Source organism: Parathielavia appendiculata, assembly GCF_033297405.1.
Source record: "Parathielavia appendiculata strain CBS 731.68 unplaced genomic scaffold N657scaffold_7, whole genome shotgun sequence".
Classification (NCBI taxonomy): Eukaryota; Fungi; Ascomycota; class Sordariomycetes; order Sordariales; family Chaetomiaceae; genus Parathielavia; species Parathielavia appendiculata.
The window spans coordinates 744,386-766,054 of record NW_026944226.1 but is presented as its reverse complement, the minus strand read 5'-3'; the positions used below and the strand labels follow the sequence as shown (position 1 = coordinate 766,054).

At 56.6% G+C, this 21,669-nt stretch overlaps 7 protein-coding genes across 7 annotated transcripts; 2 read left to right on the top strand and 5 right to left on the bottom strand.

Moving 5' to 3' along the window:
- Positions 1-260: 260 nt before the first annotated feature.
- N657DRAFT_453223 (uncharacterized protein) lies at positions 261-2,934 on the bottom strand. The gene is made up of 3 exons (XM_062787458.1): positions 1,859-2,934; positions 1,672-1,787; positions 261-1,616 (listed from the first exon to the last, which is right to left on the bottom strand). The coding sequence occupies exons 1-3, from the start codon at positions 2,675-2,677 to the stop codon at positions 464-466; spliced, it is 2,088 nt and encodes a 695-aa protein (XP_062647012.1). The 5' UTR covers positions 2,678-2,934; the 3' UTR covers positions 261-463.
- A 563-nt stretch (positions 2,935-3,497) lies between these two features.
- Positions 3,498-4,751, bottom strand: N657DRAFT_656519 (DUF453-domain-containing protein; the record flags this gene model as incomplete). Its single annotated transcript, XM_062794711.1, has 3 exons — positions 3,498-4,257; positions 4,320-4,533; positions 4,604-4,751. The coding sequence occupies 3 exons, from the start codon at positions 4,749-4,751 to the stop codon at positions 3,498-3,500; spliced, it is 1,122 nt and encodes a 373-aa protein (XP_062647011.1).
- A 349-nt stretch (positions 4,752-5,100) lies between these two features.
- N657DRAFT_664287 (mRNA capping enzyme, alpha subunit) lies at positions 5,101-6,923 on the top strand. The gene is made up of 2 exons (XM_062795229.1): positions 5,101-5,450; positions 5,527-6,923. The coding sequence occupies exons 1-2, from the start codon at positions 5,269-5,271 to the stop codon at positions 6,524-6,526; spliced, it is 1,182 nt and encodes a 393-aa protein (XP_062647010.1). The 5' UTR covers positions 5,101-5,268; the 3' UTR covers positions 6,527-6,923.
- On the bottom strand, positions 6,861-7,605 carry N657DRAFT_453205 (uncharacterized protein). Its single transcript, XM_062787457.1, has 2 exons — positions 7,602-7,605; positions 6,861-7,544 (listed from the first exon to the last, which is right to left on the bottom strand). The coding sequence occupies exon 2, from the start codon at positions 7,370-7,372 to the stop codon at positions 6,986-6,988; it is 387 nt and encodes a 128-aa protein (XP_062647009.1). The 5' UTR covers positions 7,373-7,544; positions 7,602-7,605; the 3' UTR covers positions 6,861-6,985.
- Positions 7,606-9,629: 2,024 nt separating this feature from the next.
- Positions 9,630-15,252, top strand: N657DRAFT_619934 (ARM repeat-containing protein). The gene is made up of 3 exons (XM_062790577.1): positions 9,630-10,296; positions 10,361-13,798; positions 13,871-15,252. The coding sequence occupies exons 1-3, from the start codon at positions 9,958-9,960 to the stop codon at positions 14,792-14,794; spliced, it is 4,701 nt and encodes a 1,566-aa protein (XP_062647008.1). The 5' UTR covers positions 9,630-9,957; the 3' UTR covers positions 14,795-15,252.
- A 117-nt stretch (positions 15,253-15,369) lies between these two features.
- Positions 15,370-16,097, bottom strand: N657DRAFT_645986 (glycoside hydrolase family 16 protein). Its single transcript, XM_062793039.1, has one exon. It carries the CDS (start codon positions 16,040-16,042, stop codon positions 15,425-15,427), a length of 618 nt encoding a protein of 205 aa, XP_062647007.1. The 5' UTR covers positions 16,043-16,097; the 3' UTR covers positions 15,370-15,424.
- Positions 16,098-18,429: 2,332 nt separating this feature from the next.
- On the bottom strand, positions 18,430-20,975 carry N657DRAFT_574561 (uncharacterized protein; the record flags this gene model as incomplete). The annotated part of the gene is made up of 3 exons (XM_062789035.1): positions 18,430-18,568; positions 18,631-20,740; positions 20,822-20,975. 3 exons carry the CDS (start codon positions 20,973-20,975, stop codon positions 18,430-18,432), a joined length of 2,403 nt encoding a protein of 800 aa, XP_062647006.1.
- Between the last annotated feature and the right edge of the window lie 694 nt (positions 20,976-21,669).

The window sequence follows — 21,669 nt, the reverse complement described above, 5'->3', positions numbered from 1 at the left end:
AGACTCTTACGCGAAGGCCGCAGGCGAAGAGGTCACGCCGTGGACGGATTCTGGATGAGAGCGATGACGAGGAGGAGGAAGCGGGTGCCGCGAGGGGCGCGCTTACACCTGGCGCCGGTAGCGGTGGGGAGCACGGTGGAAAGGCCGACACGAGCATGGTGGATGCTGAAGATAATGAGTGAGAGTCGAGCATATGGGATAGGGCAAGGCAAGATTGTAACATCAATATCTAACAAGTTGGCCCATCAAATTTGGTGCATTCTTGAGGAATACATAATATTGAACACTTGCTGGAGGGCCATGAGAAGCTTCTATTCGGTGTTCTCTATCCGGGCGTTGATAGGGGCGTTGATACATTAGCGTTGCCTGGACCAACTCGTCCCTGTAAAGGTAAGCCCCCTTTCCCCTCTTCGCATACCTACTACACGTTCCGCACAAATACACTTCAACATACAATCATCCATCACTGTCCCAACACAATCCCCCTCAACGCCGCTCGCTCATCCCACCCCGCCATCTGCCCATCCTCCCTCCTCTTCTCAAACACCCTATCCAGATCAAATAGCCCGACAAAGGCGAGGTCATCCTCCCCCAACGCATCAATATCCTCGTCGTCGACCAACCCCACAATCTCCCTCAAACAGTCGCGGTACACCCCGCAAGGGTAGCAGTCGTCGTCGCTGAGGCGGCGCTCGTTGGAGTTGGCTATCTGCGAGACGGTGTCGCCTACCAAGCAGAGGAAAATCAGGACTGGTTTGGCGAGGAGGAGGCTAGTTCGGGGCGCTTTTGGTGGGGGCTTGTTCTGGGCAGTCGTTGTCGTTGTCGTTGTTATCGGTGCAGCAGTTGGTCGGTTGTTGTTGTTGTTGTTATTAGCGATGGTGTTGGTGAGGAGGGGGTCGATCAGTGATTGGTCGATTATTACTGGCCCGGGCGTTGTGTATGTTGTTCTGGGGAGTTCGGTGGTCGTGTTTCTCGCGCTGCTGCTGCCACTGGTGCCGCCATAGCGGCGGATGATTTCGCTTATGTGGTGCCGCAGCAGGCTCAAGAACACGGCGTACCCTCCTAAATTCCGCGGCCAGTCAGGTAGGAGCTCTTTGAGGTACAGCAGGGCTGCGATTCGTAGGGCGGGCTCCAGATGTCCGGCTGGGCTATGGGGGGTTGCTGGGACGATGTGGGCGGTGGGGAGCAGCCGGTGGTTGGACATGTAATTCTGCGCTAGCGAGGCCCCGGGAGATGCCGGGCCCGCGGATCCAGTCGAGTAGGGATTGGCGTCGTTTGAGAGGCATTGTGAGGGACACTGGGCGGCACGAAGGGGTTGCGGCCGGGTTAGCAGGGCGAGTGTGAGGGCCTGCCATTCTTCTGTGAAGGCGTGTGGGTCGAAGTCCTTGGTGCCGGGGAATTCGCGGGCTGAGCGGATGGCCGAGACGAATGTTGACAGGGAGACGAGGGAGGCGATGACGTTTGGGTCAAAGTGAAGCGGGTAGAGAAGCATAGTCAGCGAGTTCAGGATTCGGTTGCAAACGCTGGGCGGCAGCGTGGCAGAGACGCGATCGTATTGGCGAGTGAAGGGGAGAAAGGGGGTTGAAGCAAGGGCTGTTGCGCCTCTGAGGTCCGCTCTGTTGACTCGTTAGAGGTGGCAACATCCCGGAGGCAGTCGAAGTCGGAGCGCACTTGTACATCTCAGCCAGCAGCCACTGTGGCAGCCCATGCTGAGCCCCTTGGACGTCAAGCATTTTCCGTAACCCACACATATGCAGATGCCAGTGGTCGAGACGACCAACGTAACACTATGGAACCAGCCAAACAGTTAGCAACTCAAAATTGCAGTCCCAGCTTCAGGGTGTGGGATGAGACGTACCCCTATCCAAGCCAATGTCGCGATGCAGTGCAGTGTAACCGAATCAGCGGCGTATTCTTGGTTCAGTTTCCGATTGATAATGGAGCATATCTTGGAGATGTGGTAGGAGAGATTATCTGGCTCCGTCTGAGTCTTGACTGCTTCAGCGATGCGCCCGCACATTAACACGCAGTGCTTCGCAGCCATATCCCCCGTGACCATGGAGTAGAAGTCGACGCCCCTGGCAGGATTATACGTCAGGATGTCTTCGTACGGGTACAGGCTGCGCGGCGTCTGCTCCAGGTGGCGCTTGAACAGCGCCCAATCCTCGTCAGACAGAGGAGAATCGGGCTCTGGCGCCGCACCCAATGCTGCTGTGGCTGGAAAATGCAGGTTGAGGGGGATCTGCAGCACCTCCCTGTTCCCGGTCGAGTGTCTGAGTTGGGAGTTTCCCATTTCGAACCGCAAAGCAGATGGATTCGGAGACGAGTGGGCTGATGGTGTTTCTGTCCCCGACGTTGCTGGCGATCTACCCCTCCGCGTGGCCGTCCGCCGCAGTCTCGTGCCCTGAGCAGTGCCCAGAGAGTCTTGCTCGGCTTCCTTCTTCTGAGATTCAAGCGCTTCCTTCCCAGATTCGCTGCCCTCTCCCACGAATCTGATTTCGGGTTGGGCCTGAGCGGGAGCTCCTGTTGCCCCTGAACGGACTGGCCGAGAGGCATCTTCAACTTGAGGAGATGCATTGACGAAGGATAAGCCGTTGAACTTTTGACGAGAGATTTGCATTCCCCGCCGAATCTTGACGAGCTTTCCATCCTTGATCGTTGTGTTGAAGTGCTCCATCACTTCTCTTCTATCTTGGCCGAACTTCTGTTTCGGCTCGAAGGGCCAATTGTACTTTTTCTGTCTCAAAAGGGGTAGCAAACAAGCACCCGAGCGTCTAAGGAGGCGTTGTGTAGCACAGAAGCCTGACCGCACGGAGCCAAACGATGATAAAGAGAGGATATGGTGGCAACGACTGCCCACGTAACTGGTCGAAGCCTTCGTGTGCTTGTAAGCGTGAGGCAGCTCCTTTAAGACCGTGCTCTAGGCGATGCCGACATCAAGCCGGCTGTGGTCCGGTGATGCCATTCACCAAGATCTCCCCAGCGAACCCCGTAGCTAACGTAACTTCTGAGCCTGTCTTGATGGGGCACCCGCCCTCAAAGCTGAGCGATAGAGCCTCCGGCAGGAAAGATCTGGTTCGGAGGGACTTTAGTGAAATACCTGCCCGGCAACCTACCGCATTCGGAGTGTGGAACACTGCTAATACCAATCAAGGCCTCTCTGCAACATGATGTCAAGCTAGCCTTAGGGCTATGAGTAATCAAGGTGCCAAGCGGGCTGGAGGGAGGGCATGTCCTCTTTCCCCAAACAGTCGCTCAACATGCCCCAATGTGGCAATTTTGGAAGACGAGACAGTTGGAGTTCAGACGACTCGACAACGCCACGTGTCTCCGGTAACACCGGCAGAAGGCTGACTGTAACGGCCCGGATGCCAAAGCTTGACAACGTCGATCGTGGTCGTCATTGCCGTTCGGCGCCGGTGGGGGTCTCACGTCAGCCTATCTATCATGTTGTCTCTCAAGTGTTGAACTTGCACCTGTTGGCTTACTGCCCGTCTTCAGTAAAATACCTCGCCCACCATCAGCACACGAGCAGTTCTCCACAGCTCGGCCGAGTGGACTTCTCCGTTCACAACGGTCGCCCTGACGTCCAATACGCCTGCTGGATGGTCGATCAAAATGGCGTCACTCGCATCATCAGCCCCAACAGCGAGCTGGTTAGGTATCGTCCCAGGCAGCCGCACGGCCGCACCAAGACACAGCGCAAGGGTCGGTGGCACTGCTTTGTGTGCCTGGCCCATCGAGAAAGCTAGGCATTTGATATTGACTCGTGGGGTTTGTTGAGCGGCTTCAGAAGGGAAGACGAGCACAATTCTGGGGACGCTCTCCGTCTTAGGATTGAGGCCCATCACAGAGACACCGGCCTGGCGGATTTGTTCCAGGCGGTCTTTCAGGGCCGCATCCGCATCGATGATGGCAGGATTCAGGGCGGTGGGGTCTTGGATGCCGAGATCAGAGACCCGGACAAAGACACCCGGGTTCGAGACGTCGACAAGGGAGGCCTCGATGGTGCTGCCGTCGGGAAGGCTAAGTTTGTCGACGGGGTTGCCAGTCGGCAGGGTTCGGCCAGTCTTAGCGCCTCCTGGATTGATAAAATCGAGGTCGATCCTCAAGTGCTTGCCCGGCACCCCGGCCAGCTCATGGCTTCCCCAGGGCAAATATGAGAGCCTGCTAGTTCCGCCAACAGGAAATGTTGAGTGCACAACTTTGGATGTATTGGTGTTCAAATGGCGGACCGTCGCCGCGCGTGTGTTTGTCCTGGGATCTGTGTGTATCGCGATGCCTTGTGACAGGCCATGATCAAATGCGACAGGCCCAACAATGGCCAGCATGTTGCCACAGTTGCCAGCCATGCCAGAGTGTCGTCCTTGATGCCAGTCTGCGCAAACGTGAACTCGATATCGGCGACATCTCGGTCCAAGCACGGGGATAGGATGCAGATTTTGGAGGTAGATGAGAGGCCCGAGCCCATGCCGTCGAGTTGGCGACCGTAGGGGTCAGGGGATCCCATCAGCGCGGGGAGCACCCCGTGCCCTAGCAGCAAGTCAGCAACATCATGGATACCTTCCAGGTTGATGTCGCGAAGATCAATGGGTATACTTACAGAGCTTCATACCCGGGAAGCTACGCCTCCAGATAACAAGGCCATTGGAGGTGCCTCCTCGAGCAAAGATGGCAGGGATACTTCGATGCCCGGTCGGCCTCTCCCATTCGCCCACTTCGGGCGACCATTGCGTCTTTAACCTCCTCATCGGCTCAGAATTTGGAGGGAAGAACGCGTTGCAAATCCGCGGCGGAACATCAAGGGAGGCCGCATGTTGAATGTATTCTACACTCCCGAAGTGACCCTGGGCCAAAAGATGAGAAAATGAAGGGAAAATAATAGTTGAATATGTCAACTATTTTATGTTGGCTCGACCTGTCATCTTGTGAGTTTTAAGAAGCTGGAAAAGATATGAACATACGGAATTTTAACCAAAAATAACCGAGCAAAGTAAGAACCGAATACTCGGGAAGACGAGCCTAATAAGGGCATAGTCGGTTTAGCAGTCACGATAAGATAAGCCCACAAACTCTCGGGACACCAAGCAACACAGTCGCTCTGTCCACATTGTACTCAAGAAAGTCCACCCAACCATGCGCGGAAAGAAAAGCAGCTGTGGAATGTAAGAAGTCGAGTCGCGGTCGCTACTCAAAGCCTGCTTTATCTCCCGCCTCGGAGGAATCCGCCTGGCCCATATCATCTAACTGCCGAAGCACCCATCCAAGATGGAGGAGGACGCGCATCCCCTCCGTGACATTGCGAACCCGGGCGTAAAGGCCCAAGGCGAGCTGCTTAGAGAGCTGCGCGCCGAGGTGTCCAACCTGCTCGGGCGCAACTCGCACAGCTTTCCCGGAGCGCAGCCTGTCTCGTTTGCCAGGAGACATCTGGAAGAGCTGCGAAGGGAGGAGTACGTTTGTTCCCACGATTCCTGGCGCATTTCCACCCAGTCAGGCTGACTGCTTGGTGCTGTTCTCCATATACAGCTACTACGTCTGCGAGAAATCCGACGGTATCCGCTACCTCCTCTACCTCACCACGGACGAGAACGGCCGCGAAACCCACTATCTGGTCGACCGCAAGAACGACTACTGGTGGTTGCACCAGCGCAACCTGCACTTCCCGCTCGCGCACGACCGCGCCGCCTTTCACACGGGCACGCTCATCGACGGCGAGCTGGTCATGGACGCGCTGCCCAACGGCGACAAGGAGCCCAAGTTCCTCGTGTTCGACCTGCTCGCCCTCGACGGGAAGGCCGACCTGCTGGCCAAGCCGCTCGACAAGCGGCTGGGCTACTTCAAGGAGCACGTCATGAAGCCGTACAAGAACCTGTTTGCCGCCTTTCCCGAGGAGCTGCCCTATCAGGCCTTTAAGGTGGAAATGAAGGAGATGCAGTTCTCGTACGGCATCGAGATGATGTTCCGCGAGGTGCTGCCGAGTTTGAAGCATCAGAACGACGGGCTCATCTTTACTTGTCGGACGAGCCCATATCAGTTCGGCACGGACCCCCACATCCTCAAGTGGAAGGCGCCGCACGAGAACACGGTCGATTTTCGGCTGAAGCTAAACTTCCCCCTCGTTGAGCCCAACGAGCTCGAGCGCGCCGACGGCGTGACGGAGCCGTTTATCGACTACGAGAGCGTGCCCGATGCTAAGTTGTTGGTCTTTACGGGCAGCGGTGGCGGGCGGCCCTTGTACGAGGAGTTCAAGGAGCCGCTGCACCTGACCGAGGACGAGTGGGAGACGCTCAAGAGCTGGGGGGACCCGCTGCAGGACCGCGTCATCGAGTGCAGCCTGGACGAGGAGAAGCGGTGGCGGCTGTACCGATTCCGGGACGACAAGACCGAAGCCAATCATATCAGTACTGTGAGTAGTGTTCTAGAAAGTATCAAGGATGCGGTGGGTGAGGGCGAACTGATGGCGGCGGCCAAGGGGATCAAGGATGGGTGGAAGATGAGGCAGCAGCAGCAGCAGAGGGAGCATTAACGGTTTTCGGGGGGGGGTTGAGGAGGTCGTTTCAGAGCAATGCTTCAGGGCCTAGATTTGGAGCCATGGCGTTATTGGTAACCACGTTAGGGTCTTGTTCGAGTAGTTGAACCTTCTTGGGAATGGGGTTGGCTTTTGTTCAAAGGGTAAGGCTGGGTATGGGAGGGTACAGTGTGTTATCCACGTGGGCATCAAGGAGTTGCTTGGGAGAAACTGACGCGTGAATTGGTTCAGTCACAACACAGTTCACCAAAGGCCTTACAGCAGTATGGAAACGAGTTTATTGGGTCAGAATTAGACTATCCGACCGATCATCAAAGCCACCTGCAACCATTCAGGTAGGCTATCCCATACTGAGTCCTTCTTTGCCCTTATCGACCTTACCATCCCCAAAGACAAAAAGGCATAACAATCGCACCAACCTCAATCAGGTACTTCCCATATCCTCTATGCTGGCTCTTAGACCATGAGCGAGAAACCGCAGGCAACGGCCATGACGACGCAGTAGAAGCCGCCCTTGACACCGCGCTGGTTGCCCTTGCCACCACCACCCTGGCCGCGGCCGCCGGCAGAGGCAGAGCTGCTGACGATGGTCGTCAGCGGGTGGCTGGGCGACACCGTCGGCAGGCTGTAGGTGCAGCTGCCGTTGGCCGAGGAGTGCATGGTGAACGAGGCCGTGCCGATCGTGCCCACGCCGCCGGTGCCCCAGGTGTGCATGAGGGTGGTGGAAGACGAGGTGGAGGAGTTGACAGTGGTTGTGGTGGTGGCTGTGGTGGTCACTGTCGAGGAGAGGGTCGTCGTCTCGTCCTCGGTCGGAGTCTGAGCCTTGGTACCGGTCGACGTCATGGTCGAAGTCGACGTGACGGTCGTGATCACAGTGCTGTCGCTGGTGCTGCTAGAGCCCGACCGGGGAGGCGCACCACCGGCGTTCGCTGTGCCGGTCGCGGCATCGACGCTGGCCTGGGTAGTGACGGTCACAGTCACGGTCTCGCGAGCCGCGCAGGACGAGTCGCTCTTGCTGGAAACAAGTTAACAGTTTGCTTCAGTCAAATTGATCTTTCAATGTGATACTAACCTGATTTCAAAAGAGATCGGAGTGACTGACACACTATTAGTGGCAGTGACAGCGAAGCCGTTCACAGTCGCCGTGATGGAAACAGCAGAGGGGGTGGGATAGGTGGAATCAGATATCGTGCAGGCAGAGTCGGCAGAGACAGTAGAGTCGACCTCCACAGCATGGACAACACCGCGAGTAATGCCGCTAGCCCAGGGACCCTCGGTATTCTGCGCAAGGGCACCGATGGAGTCAACTAAGCCAATGTCAGCGCTGAGCAGAGCACACAATATCGGAGAACTTACGGGCCACCGGGGCCAGGGTTACAAAGGCGACAAGGCCGGTGGTCTTCATCTTGACGTATTATCAAAGGCTATTGCAGCGCTTCCTTGTTAGCGATGTCGATTGCGGGGCTGGTGGTTCTTTGGGCATGGGTGAGAAAAACTGCTGAGGTAAGGGGAGGGAAGAAGATGGGCCAGATGCCATCACCAAAATAAAAGACAGAAACCCGTGAAAGGTTAACAAGGTGGATTGACTCAACACGCAGAGACAGGGTGATGGATCGGTCAAAACCGAATTTGTGGTGGTGAGATCTTGGCCTTAACGTCAAGCTGAGCAACTGCCGCGTCTGCGGATTTTCTCACGCGCGACAACTGACAAGAAAAAGTGCAGAACAAACACCACTTACTCCAATACCCAATCTGGGATGCCGAGATAGTCTCAACTAAACAGAAATGATGGTTGCGTGCGGGGTTGACGAGTTAGTGACCAGTGGTGCGAACACAAACAGAACAATCGTGAGGGTTGTTGTGGTGGTGAGAGCAGGGAAGAGGAAGAAAGACTGCTGGCCGAGAATTTACAGAGGCGCCGAGACGAGACTGATTCAACAGCTTTGAGTCTGCTCATTCTCGTCCAAAACGCAAGTGAAAACCCCCGGAAATCTGTAACCAAATGATTCAAACTTGGGACGGAATGACGGTTCTTCCCGGAATTTCGCTGCCAGGCAAACCGGATCAGAGACCAATGTGGCCGCCTATATACCTCTTCAGAAGTCAGAGGGCTTTTCAGAGAGCAGTACTGGTTCCCCTTCACAGGAGAGCTCCGGGCCTTACATAGTTCGTTTATAGGAATCCGCCCGATACCATACATGAGATGCCGGATCTGATCAAGCAGGATTCTCTTCCGTTAACCCAGCCGGTTTCCTCCTTTAATTCAGCCTTACTACCAGTTATGCCAAACCTGAAGAGATTTTTTCGGTTGTGGGAAAGCCCGGGTGTTGAGGATGGCATAGGAGCCAACAGTTGCTCTCGTCTCTCCATAAGCGTCCTTCAAGCAACTCGTCTTGACGATGGAAAAGCTGACGATAGCCTAGAACCAAAACACTAGGGGCCGTTAATCAAAGTGCCTATGCATTACTTACTCGGCCTAAGCACTTTACACAGCGAAGAAGAGACCACCGTCTGTCTCTCCCGGGAGATGGAACGGTAACAGTCCAGCGAAGGCGCTGCCAGAACCTCTCGATTGGAACAAGACACCTGGTCTGCCCATACTGCAACAAGATACGATGGGATGACGTGCGTTTCCATTGCCAAAGAGTACCATGGCAAAGTCATACCAGCGTCGTCAGCAGATCAACGCCCTAGTGCCGAGCTTGGTTCTGAAAACTGGCAACACAAACCGGTAAGTAAACAGTACCCCTGAGTCTTGGCATCGCGGCAGCCCTCTCCATCTGAGAAAGGGGATTCCAGCTATTCTCTCAACTAGACTAGGTTCAAGTCCATGGAGAATTAGTACGGATTTTCCTTTGTTCCCTGATTCCTGATTGTTAGGCTTGTATTCTTTTTGTGGGAAAGTGGAATGGAAAACGATTGCCTTGAGGTTGAAGTGTGAGAGACAGGACTTTGGTTGCCCAGGCAGCTCCGCCTTTGGGGGCTAATTACGGACATACTGTGACCCAGGATTTGCGCCACACCAGGACCCACTCATCGAAGCTCCCAAAAGCTACGCGATCCGAAGGCGCGTACCACTCAACGTTCTCCACCGATAATTATCATGGACAGACCGATGATATCCAACATTCTACTCTCTTAATATACTGCTCGGCCCAACACCGCGATACGGGCACCTTAGTGCGGGCTCTGAAATAGCGCACTTGGTCGAAAGATCCGACGTGCCACTGTTGGTCCCCCAGCAATTCTGCGAAGCGCGTCAATTGTTCGTTGAGGTCGCAGACACGCGCTGCCGGCAGCCCACTCCCACCTCCATTCCCGCACTCCCTGTCTGCTCGACGGCCGACCCGAAACCAATCCCGATTCGACCTTTGCCGCTGTATCGGGATATCTGTTCTGCGACGCAATTGACCATCGTCGCGCGCACCATGGCGCCTCGCAGGAGCTCCGCCGCCGAGGCGGAGGAGCAGGAGCCAGAGGAGGGAACCGTCAAGCTGCAGTTCAACGAGCCCCTGACATGGCGCCCTGGAAAGCCGATCCCGATCGATACACTTCTCAAAAGGCTCGATCGTCTGACCGGGGAACTGGCCGAGATGGACCAGGAAGCCACCGATGCGGGTTCGCTCGTCAAGGTCGCCAAAGACGTTGCGTCGAACCAGCTACTCAACCACAAAGATAAGGGAGTGCGCGCCTACACAGCTTGCTGCGTAGTGGATATCCTCAGGCTCTGCGCTCCCGATGCGCCCTTCACCCCGTCCCAATTGAAGGTCCGGCTTCCCTCACCAGCGCATAACATCCGGCTTGGCATGACTGACTGAAAACGACGTCTAGGACTTCTTCAACCTCACCGTCACCTCCATCATACCGTCCCTTTTTGATCCCTCGAATTCTTACAACAACCAGCACAAATATGCCCTGCGCTCTTTGGCCGAGATTAAGAGCATTGTCCTGCTGCTCGATGTCGACGGGAGCGAAAGCCTCCTGCTCCACCTCTTCTCTACCATCTTCGACGGTGTCTCGGGGTCAAAGTCGGCTTCAGGGGAACAAGTCGCCAAGGATGTCGAATATAGCATGCAGGAGTTGCTGAGCGTACTCGTTGAGGACGCTACTAGCCTGCCCGCAAAGGTTGTGGACGTCATGATGGCCCAGTTTCTGCGAGCCGCGGCGCCCGGGAGTGGCAGGGAGAAGCACAACCACGCACCGATTGACGACAAGCAGGCGACGCTTCTGGCCAAGGAGGAACCCGAGGCCTACCAGATCGTGAAGCACCTGTGCCAGGTGTTCCCCGATAAGATGGCCCGCTTCGTCAGTCAATACTTCAGTGACGTTATTGTCGACGCGACGAACTTTGCCGGAACCTCCGGCCACAGGGACGGCGACGCCGAGGATGACGAAGGCCCTTCCGGCCCGACCGAGTCGGATCTGAGAGAGTTGCGGAAAGCGCACACGCTCATCCGGGAGATCTGGAAGGCCGCGCCCCAAATTCTTCAGAACGTTGTCCCCCAAGTCGATGCCGAGCTTTCTGCCGACAATGTCCATCTGCGCCAACTTGCGACGGAGACGCTAGGTGACATGATCTCGGGAATCGGAGCGGCCGGCCCACCCCCTCCTCCGACACTGGACCCAGCCGCTTATCCACCGCTAAGGTTGGATGATGAAGACAAGACCGAGGCGCCGGCAGCCAACATCTTGACCACGCCGCTCTCGGCACTCTCCTTCTCTCAAACACACCACACGACCTTCCACAACTTTCTCAGCAGGAGGAATGATAAGGCAGCCGCTATTCGCGCTGCTTGGACAACGGCGGTCGGCTACATCCTCTCGACATCGGCCGGCGGTATCGGGCTCGGGCGTGAAGACGAGACCGCACTGATTCAGGGCATTGGCGAGAAGCTCTCGGATAGCGACGAGAAGGTCAGACTGGCGGCCGTCAAAGCCGTCGAATGCTTCAGCTTTCGGGACGTAATCCTCAAGCTCGGGCCCAGTGGAGGCGTCGGCAAGGAGGGATCAGTCTTATCCACTCTGGCCGATCGCTGCCGCGACAAAAAGCCAGCGGTGAGAGTGGCCGCCATGTCACTGTTGGGAAAGCTCTGGGGCGTTGCCACCGGGGAGCTGCTCGCCGGCCACGAAGCAGTCACAGCTGCTCTCGGAGCTGTCCCCAGCCGCATATACAACTCGTTCTACGCTAACGACCTTGAGCTCAACGTCTTGTTGGATCGTGTCATTTACGAATGTCTCGTACCCCTTGCTTATCCGCCATTACCGAAGAAGGCCTCAAAAAGCGCTGCCTCCAATGGGAGCTCTCAAGCCGCCGGAGCAGCAAATTTCGACCCAGATGCGATACGAGCGGAGAGGATACTCCTCCTTGTCCGCTCTCTCGATGCTACGGGGAAAAAGGCCTTCTTTGCCATGCAAGCCAGGCGGCCCCAGTTCGCACACGTACTTGAGACCTACATTAAGCAGTGTGACCAGTTCAACGGAGGCGTCACGGACGACGATGGCCCCAAAAAGCTTGCTAACCTCACCAAAACAACGCGATACATCTCACAATTTTTCCCCGACGGAACCAAGTCAGAGCAGGAGCTCTATCGGTTCGCCAAGCTCAACGACCGCCGCAGTTACAACCTGATCAAATTCGTCATTGGCCAGGAACATGATTTTAAGACGGTCCACAAGGCACTCAAGGAGCTGATGAAGCGCATTCAGACCAGCAAGGACCCTGCGATCCGCGATACATTGTTACCTCTTCTCTACCGGTCCGGCTGTCTAATGTTCAACCGCAGCCACCTCGCTACCATCATGGAATACTCCAGGTCAGACAAGGACAACATGGGGGCCGCGGCCCACGAGATACTGAACGAGATATCGCAGCGGAATCCGGACCTGTTCAAGACACACATTGGGCAGCTTTGCAAGGACCTTGTGGATCAGGCTCCGACACAGACCCGCGAGAACGACCCGGCAATTGTGGAGACGTTGAAGGCCTGCTCGACCTACGCCCAAAAGTACCCCAAGGACGTACCGGCGGATAAGGAGTTTGTGCGGACCATGATCAACTACGCACTCTACGGCCAACCCGCCCGGGCTGCCAAGTATGCGGTGAACATCATGCTCGCCAAGAAGGACGAGAAGAGCCTGGTCAGCGCAACCGACCTCCTGCAGCGGACACTAAAAGACTGGTCGTACGGCGCCAAGCACTTCCTCAACAGGCTGGCCACAGTGAGCCAACTGGAACTTCTCGCGCCAAAAGTCACGCTTGAGGACGAGGAGAAGATATTGAGCATGGCAGTCCAAGAGGTTCTGCTTGAGGTCCGGACAGAGGCAAGCAGCAAGGATCCGGATTGGGTTGACGACGCCGACCTGGATGAGGAGTGTCAAGCCAAATGCTTGGCCCTCAAGACCCTCGCTAACCGATTGAGGAGCACCGAGGACGTTGACGAGGCCAAAGAGAAAGCGAAGCCGGTCTGGAAACTGTTCATGAAGCTTGTACGATCCAAGGGAGAGCTCTCGAAAACGAAGAAAACGCCAAAGCACCACCGGGCACGGCTAAGGCTGCTTGCGGCACAGCTGCTCCTGAAGCTGTGCACACAGAAGCATTTTGACGAGATGCTCTCTGCCGATGACTTCAACGCCGTCTCGCTCACAACCCAGGATGCCATTCAAGAGGTCCGCCATGGATTTATCAAGAAGCTGCAGAAGTACCTGGCGGATAACAAGCTGCGATCCCGGTTCTACACCATCGTGTTCCTGATGGCGTTTGAGCCAAGCGCCGACTTCAAGCAGCGGACCGAGACCTGGATCCGATCGCGGGCGCGCCACTTCCAGGACCACAAGCAGCCCGTGCTCGAGGCCGTCATGCCCCGCCTGTTGTCCCTCCTCGCCCACCATCCCGACTACAGCGCCGAGCTGGACGAGCTGGTCGACCACGCCCGGTACATGCTTTTCTACGTCAGCCTGGTGGCAACCGAATCCAACCTCGGCCTGATCTACAAGTACGCAGAGCGAGTCAAGCAGACGCAGGACGCGCTGGATGCGGGCAGCAACAACCACCAGGTGCTGAGCGACTTGGCACAAGCCGTCATCCGGAATTGGCAGGAGAAGAAGAACTGGGTGTTCAACGCCTATCCGGGCAGGGTGGGGCTGCCCGTCGGCTTGTATACGGCGCTCAAGTCCCACGACGAGGCGCAGGCCATAGCCGAGAAGCAGCTCGTGCCCGATGGCATCGACGAGAAGCTCGACGAGCTTCTACGGGCCATGGATCGCAAGAAGGTGCGACACCTACCTACCTCCCTTCTTCCACTTTTGTATGGAGACGCGGACTAATCCAGTTTGTCTTATTAGAAGCGTAAATCTGTAGACGACCGCGGCGAGTCCCACCAGCCCTCCAAGAAAGCCCGCGTCCAGTCCAAGGCATCCGCAACACCCAAGGAAGCCAAGTCCGCCAAGAGCGCGGCACCGAAAAAGGCCGGTAGCACACCCAAACCAAAGAAGACCAAGGCGAAGAAACCCGAAACCGAGAGGGAGATTTCAAACGCCGAGCGCCGGCGCAGCGGCCGATCGAGGAATGCGAACCGGTCGTACATGGAGCGCGACTCGGAAGACGACGATGAGGAGATGCTTGATGGGGTGGCTGAGTGGACGTATGAGAACGGTGATGGGTCTGGCTCGGGGAGCGAGGATGAGGGCGAGAATGACGGCGGGGAGGATAAGCAGGAGGCGCGGTCTGGGACGGAGGACGAGGCTGAGGCTGAGGCTGGAGAGAAGAGCGAGCAAGAAGAAGAAGCGGCGGTGGTGCAGGAGAAGGCTGTCACTCCCAGTGAGAAGAAGAAAGCGAGCACGACAAAGGCGGCATCAAAGTCCAAGGCGAAGGCCGCGCCAGCAAGGGAGGAGAAGGAGGAGGACGACAAGTCTGGCAGTGAGCTGTCTAAGCCGGAGGAAGGGGACATCGAGATGGAGGACGCAAATACCAACAAGGGCGAGGAAGAGGAAGAACAAAACGAGGAGAAGGCGGATGAGGATGAGGACGAGAATCAGGAGGACGAGGAAGAGTCGGAGGCTTCGCCACCGCCTCCGCCGTCTCGCAACACACGGAAGGCGAAAGCTAGTGCGTCCGCCGCCCCGGCACGGAAGGCAAAGCGTGCTGCTGCCAAGAGCAAGGCTGCACCCAAGGCGAAGCCCGCTACAGCCAAGGGTGCCGAGAAAGCTGCCGAGAAAGCTGCACCGCCGGCAAAGGCGGGTGGGAGAGCTACCAGGGGGAGGAAGTGAGCATGGAAAATCAGGCTGGAGATTGCTTGCTTTTCTGAGTCGTGGATACGGGACGCACCAAGGATGCACGGCACTCATGTGGTAGTGGAGAATGCTTTTGAGCGCTGAGGACGCAAGTTGTTGAAGCCGGGGTGATGTGGAACGATGGGCCCGTACTTCGAATGATGACGAGGTGTTCTATGCTCCAGCACTTCGCCACGGGGGTTATGGCAGTCCCTTCTGATCTTCGTCATGGCTGATGAGCGTGGCTGTCGTTGTTCAACTTATGTGTATTCAAAATCTGTTCATACCCGCCGCGATAACCCCTCGTTCTCTGTCATTTTTCTGGCGGAGCGATGGGAAGATTCCAGGGGTCCGTTGCTCTGCTACTGCTGCTGCTGCTGCTATAGTTTGCTCTTTCCATTGGTAGCCAGACTGGATGATGACAGCGTATTGGCGAAATACCAACTTAGTGCGTCTTCACATTTTAACATGACTCCAGTGTCGAGGTGTCTGGAGAGGCCGGATGTAACCCTGATGGTAACCAGCAAGGAATATTGCATTATATAGCGCAGTCGTTGGTGCTTAAACAGACACTTGATTCCTCTCCACCGCACTGCAGCTGCTTGATACAAAAATATAACGGCATGGTCATAGCATGAGCGCCCACGCGCCAACGATTGAAAGCCATGCCACGCTCGACCACCACGGCCCCTTCAGCGTCGAGCACAGGCTCTGCTCCTCCGATACCGTCTGGTTGTTCGTCATATTCTTTTGATCCATGAAGAACCAGCCCGCAGCGCTCGAGTCGTCGGGCGTCACATCCGGTATCCTGCACACCGCCTTGGGCGCCGTCGGGTCGCGGCACCGCGCCTCCCAATCGCGATGTCGCTGTGTCAGGGACGAGTTGAAGTAGGCCTTCACGTATCGGACCGCCAGCGCCGCGTCTTGGGTCGGGGGCCCGCCGGACCAGTATCGGTTCCCGTTGCTCCAGTGCTGCAGGATCAAGTGGCCCGGCGACGATGGCACCGCGGGCCCGTCCATCTCGGCTAAGACGGCGCCGTCGGCGTAGAAGAAGACGCGGCCGGGCAGGTAGTCGATGCGGTACTCGTGGAAGTCCGCTGTCGGGTCGAACGGCAGGTACGCCTTGACGAAGTTGCCCGTCTTGGATGCGTCGTACCCGGCCAGGGCGGCGTCGCGTGACTGCAGCACGAGGTTGACCGGGTAGCTGCGGTTGGCGGCGTTGAAGTCTTTGGACAGGAACTCCATGTCAATCTCCTGCGTGTCGTTGAAGTACTATTCCGGTTTACCCAGACACAGAAACTTATCAGCATCCCTAACAACACGGGAGACACTTCAAGAGACGGCAGCAGAGAGAGGCAAGTTACCCAGAAGAAGGCCGCGCAAGTCCCCTCCACCCGCGACATCTTCATCGACGCCCGGAACGTGCCCCACAGGAGGTCCAACCGCTGCGTATCCAGCTCGGCAACAGGCACCATGCCGTCGACGAGCTCGCTGCCGACCACCAGCTCGAGCTGCTGAGTCTCAGCCTCAGCCGGCGACGGTGGCGGCCCTCCACTGCTGCTGCTACGGCCGCGTACACGCACGTTCTCGGCGGCAAACATCTCGCCGTAGTCGCCCCTCGCCCGCTCCCGGGTTAGGTTGAACGCCTGACGCGCCCAGTCGTCGGTGTTGTGGAAGAGGTCGTCGTCGTCGTCGTCGCTGTGGACGCTGGTGAAGTCCGTTTCGAGCAGTTCGGTGAAGAGGGCGGCATACTGGCCGTTATTATTATTGTTGCTGCCATCGTTGGAGGTGGAGGCGGTGGTGCCGTTGATGGTGGAGAGATAGCCGCATTCGCAGTCTGCGAGGGCCAGCTGGGACCAGGAGACGAGGAGGAGGACGACGAGGAGAAGCAGTCGCGGGAGAGCGGTAGTAGTGCGGAAGATTGGGCGGGAGGAAATAGTAGCGGGTTTATTAGAGAGCAGTAGCAGCAGCCTCAGAAATTGTTGGAACGGCGCAGACATGGCTACGGAGATGAGTCCATGGCCCATGGCAGAATCCCTTTCTGACTCCCTTCGAGCTCTGAGCCTTCTCAGAAGCGGAAAACGAAGCAAACGTGAACACGCTTTCCCTCCGCCTGGCAGTGGAGGCTCCCCTGCTTCAAGAAAGGTGGTTCACGTTACGCAGGGCCTGGAGAACGCAGCCGTCACACGAAGCTGTGAGTGAGAGAGAGCAAGCAACCGACATCCGACCCAGTCCAAGAAGGGCGACAAGACCGACCGACCACAAGAACCTCAAGGTAATTCCGAGACGACAACCCTTTGGCAGGTAACACATACCAAGACTTCTGTACCGGGAAACATTCCCAACTCAACGGACGCCTGTCTTGCAACAAGTCCCAGCTCGGCAAGACGACATACCTGCTTAGCAAGGACCGGATGGAAGCAAGTCTTTCAAGGCAGATCATGCGACCAGACCGGGCCCGGACTCGAAGCACCTTCATTTGGTGCGACAGAAAGGCAGGCGCCCGAAGAGCTCGAACAGCAGAACACAGCCAGAAAGGGGAACATGCAGGAACCCGTGTTTAGTGGCAAGAACCAACGGCACATTGCACCAATAGACCAGCCACTGTCAGTCGGTCAGCTCGTGAGGGCACTTAGTATTCAATTCCCATGTCCACCACAACAAGTTCAAGAACACAGGGCGTCAGGGTACCGTGTTACATACCTGACTGGCAGGGAGGACGAGAGGGCCGCATATTCTCAACCAGACAGACAGACTACGGGATCGACGTGAATAGTGGAGATGCGCATTTGATAAGGGCTGGTCGCTGTAAATATCTCTCTACCTGTCAACCGAATCAACCCAATTAAAGAGACCAACGATAACCGACCGCGAAGGAGAGATAAAAAACTGATTGTCAATCTTGTGTGCTGAACGAGCTCTGCACTGCTATCGCTGTACCAGGATAAGTAGAGTTTCAAGAACAAACGACTACTAAGAGGAAACCCTCCCGCCCACCAACGTCCCAGCCGCCCATCCATCCGCCCGAGTACCTCCTTCCTAGATCCCGCCCGTATCTAGTACAGGAAGTAGAACAGATGGGGCAAAGAAAACACACGAGAGAAAAAATCGCAAAATGAGGCAAAAGACTCAAGGAAAGAACAGCAAACAGTATATCGAACAAGGTATCCGAGACGAAGCGAAGAACAGAAGACCAGAAAAAGACGAGAAGCTGTGAAGGAGAAGGATTAAAAAGTCAGTAAGCGGTTTTAATGAAACACGAAGAACGAAGAAAATTTGAAGCCCTCCACATGGACCAGCCAACAGTGCAGATATTAGGGTTTGCGGGAGCGGTGGTCCTCCCACTGGACCACTGTGAATGCGAAACCGTACCAAACCTGCCCCCATTTGCCGAGCCCATGAAAAACGATAAATGCAGCAGTCACCCAGAGGAAGAACGCAATCCCCGTAGACGGTGATGTAACCCCAACAACCCCATCCGCGCCAGAACCCGACCAACGAAAGACACAACCCACAAGGGAATAATGGAAAAAGAGGTAGGAAAAGGCAAAGAAGAAATAAGCGCAGAGAGGTATATGCCCTAGGAAACCCCACCCAAACCCAGCAGACAGCAAATCGTCAACGTCATCAAACTAATACACGCTGTCCTCGTCCGCGCCTTGAGACGTCATGGACGGCGTCGAGACGCTTGAGGATGCAGCAATATCATCCACATAGCCGATCAAGGCCTGCGAGTGGAGCCGGAAGGACTCTCCCATCAGCCGGGTGATTCTGTGCCAGGTTGTTAGCAAATATACTCTAGGTCGGAACTGGCAGGGAGGAAACAAGCTTACCCCCAAACAACCACCTCATCAAGCATGGAACCCCAGAGACGGGCTACGACGGAGCTCAAGTGATCAACATAAGTTTCGTCGAGATCCTTGTCAAACAGCTGACGGATACGGTTGTACATGACCGTCTCCTCTGCCGTCGCGGGCTCCTCGTCATGTTCCAGACGGTAGAGCCAGAGGCTGAGGACGATCATGAGATCCATGCCGCACAGGGGGTGCTCAATGCTCCAATTCGTCGGCGAGGTGCGGGCCACCCAACGGACACCCTGGACAACCGCCGTTTCGATGCAGTTGTAGCACTCCTGAATGACCTTGATCATCTCGCTCGAGCGCTTGACGCGATCTCTCGCGTTGGACATGGCCGCCGCGACCTCATACGAGTCGTGGTACCGCAGCGCCTCCTGAACCGTCTTCAAGTCCACCTCGAGCCGAGCGCGTGCATTGCGGAACATAGCCTTAGCATTGAAAATCAGCGGATGGCCCTTGTGAGGCGCGCTCAATGGCACCGAGAAAGCCTCGGGCTCGCAGAGATCGAGAGACTTCTCCCACGTCTCGAGCGCGAGCCGCAGCTTGTACTCGGTAACCACGTCTTGCAGAGCCTCCGGGCTGCGCTTGTGATACCAGACCTCGAGGAAGAGCGCGTTGATCATGACGCGAGTAGCAAACGCGCTGTACTTGAGTGTCTCCCCTTGGAAGAGGTTATCGTGAGCGTCCATGAACGTGACGCTAGGAGAGATCCTGAGGTGATCTTGCCAACCGTCCTCGGACACCTTGAGATTCCACAGGGCCTCCGTGGATGGCAGCTGGAGATCCTCGAACTCGTTGAAGCTGATGGCCGGCGTGTGGTTGTATGTGAGCGTCAGCAAACCGAAGAATATGTAGACGGCGTAGTATGTACGACGGCAACCTTCGTCTTCGACCCACTCGGCCCGAGTCGGCGGTCGACCTTCACGGGCTTCTTGGCGGAGCTTTAGTTCGTAGCGATTTCCAGCAACCATGTTGGCAAGCAGGCTCTTGATGGAGCACGCCCATTCAAGGCCCTTCGGATCACCACTCCAGCTGGCAAAGATCATGTTGAGCAGTGAGCTCTGCATTGTCCAAAGCGGGCACTTCCGTGAGCTGAAATTTTCCTTATTCTGCAGGAACTGGTTGACCAGCACCTTGGAGCCGATGTGGAGCATATAGGCGTGCTCTTGGTCGAACGCGTACAGAGCGCCAATCGAGAGGACAGCCAGGAGCAAAGGAGGCGACACCTGGGTTGGCTCAAAAGAGGCCGGGTGCAGGAATGGCAGGTGGTGGTGGAAGAGGCCAAAGTAGGTCGCCAGATAGCGGTTCAGAGATGGCAGGCTAGGGACGCGGAAGCCTTCCGGGATGGCGTGCTCGCTATCAGTGTGGCGGATATTGTCCAATATCATGTTCCGTTCTTCATCGCTGTTGACTTGGGGGAGCTTAAACCCCGCCGCCGGGTGAGACGCGTCGACCGAGCTCTGGGTAGGCTGCGGCAGGAAAGGCGACTGAGGGTTCGGCGTGCCTGCGGCCGAAGCGGGAAGCGAATTGACGAGGGCTTGCAGGCCAGGGGCCATGCTGTTGGCACGATGGCCGGCGTGAGTAGACAGCTGGCTGGAGTTCAGTGGCTCAAACGACGCCGATGCAGCCGAGGCGATGGAGTGTGGCTTATGTTCTTGGGCCATGAGGCCTTCCCACTGCGGCAAGCCGATTGCGCCGTTGGGGTAGGTGACCGAGGGCTCCATCGTCGACTCGCTGTGCGTGAAGGACATGGCCGAGCTGCCTTGGTAATGACTGCCACCGGCTCGAGCCGCTGCGTTCGCTTTTTGCTGCAGGTCAGCAACCAGCATAGCAGCAGTCTCCACGTCAAAAATACCCTCGCTGCTGGCTTCGATCTGCTCCAGAGCAGAAGTATCAAGCGCGATGGCAGACTTGGAAGGCCCGCTGACAGGCCTGGCAGTCTTGGGTCCGCCGCGACGCTTGCCGTCGCTGTGGAGGGGCACGCCACCATCTTTAGCATGGACAGTGCGGTCATGACGGAGGAGGAGATCGCGTCGCACGAAGGTGCTACGGCACTTTAGGCACTTGAACGGGCGCTCTTTGGTATCTGTACCCGCATGTTAACATTATCTAGGTAGCCGAGGAGCAGGATACGATCAAGACTGTGAGTAGGAGAAAATCAACATACGAGATCGCTCATGTCTGCTCCTGTGCTCGCTCCGGCTGAAGGCACGATTGCAGAACTGGCACTTGTACTTTCTCTCCGGGGCGAGTGAGGTCTTGCGGGTAGCCGGTGTTGATGCTGCCGATGGAGCCATGACGGCCACGCTTGCGCCAGGCATTATGGTGACGATCGTCGGCCTTTGCAGCTGGGGACGGGAAAACCGGTCGGCTGCAGTGTGGATTGACGGCGACGACGACGATAACAACGGCACTCCAAGGTGGTGTGTTGGACCCTCCTCACAGAACGATAGTTGAAATCGCCTGACTCCTTCCTCGCTCGCTCGCGCGCTCCCGTGGGATTTAAAGTGTGTCTTCGGGACTCTGAGTCGTGTAGCTGCTCATTGGTGATATGATCATGGGAAATAGATGTCGACGTGGGGTTTGAATAAATGGCCTTCGCCAAGTCGATCGGTGATGTCGTCTTGCTGCAGAGAGCAAGACTTGATGTGCAGGCGCGAGTGGTGGTCGGCCGGGAATGATGCGAGAATGCAAGGTGAAAAGCGGGAGGGGTTTTCGAAATGGCTGACGAAGGGGGGACAAGAGGGGGGAAATGGCTGCGGAGGTTCGCGGAGGGGAGAAAGGAAGCTGGCCAATGCAAGTGGGGGTGCGGGCACAACGACCAGCGAGCTGCGTGTGAAAGGTGGGCACAATTTTGCTTTGTCCCGAATCAGTCTAGCGGCTCGCGGTCCCCAGTGAAGCCGGGAACGAGTAGCCTGTGGACCCACCGAGTGGTTGGGAATCGACAACCAGTCGAACGAATACTTGTCTCCCAAGGATGACCGTTTGTCTGCCCCGGCTTCCCCTTAACAGCGG

Bases quoted from the DNA above. Each gene is read 5' to 3' on its own strand.
- N657DRAFT_453223 (XM_062787458.1), bottom strand. From the start codon at position 2,677: ATGGAGCACTTCAACACAACGATCAAGGATGGAAAGCTCGTCAAGATT. The intron at 1,788-1,858 runs GTACGTCTCATC...CTGGTTCCATAG, and splicing joins CGACATTGGCTTGGATAGGG to TGTTACGTTGGTCGTCTCGA. The intron at 1,617-1,671 runs GTGCGCTCCGAC...ACGAGTCAACAG, and splicing joins CTGCTGGCTGAGATGTACAA to AGCGGACCTCAGAGGCGCAA.
- N657DRAFT_664287 (XM_062795229.1), top strand. From the start codon at position 5,269: ATGGAGGAGGACGCGCATCCCCTCCGTGACATTGCGAACCCGGGCGTA. The intron at 5,451-5,526 runs GTACGTTTGTTC...CTCCATATACAG, and splicing joins GAAGAGCTGCGAAGGGAGGA to CTACTACGTCTGCGAGAAAT.
- N657DRAFT_453205 (XM_062787457.1), bottom strand. From the start codon at position 7,372: ATGACGTCGACCGGTACCAAGGCTCAGACTCCGACCGAGGACGAGACG.
- N657DRAFT_619934 (XM_062790577.1), top strand. From the start codon at position 9,958: ATGGCGCCTCGCAGGAGCTCCGCCGCCGAGGCGGAGGAGCAGGAGCCA. The intron at 10,297-10,360 runs GTCCGGCTTCCC...AACGACGTCTAG, and splicing joins TCACCCCGTCCCAATTGAAG to GACTTCTTCAACCTCACCGT. The intron at 13,799-13,870 runs GTGCGACACCTA...TTGTCTTATTAG, and splicing joins GGGCCATGGATCGCAAGAAG to AAGCGTAAATCTGTAGACGA.
- N657DRAFT_645986 (XM_062793039.1), bottom strand. From the start codon at position 16,042: ATGGAGTTCCTGTCCAAAGACTTCAACGCCGCCAACCGCAGCTACCCG.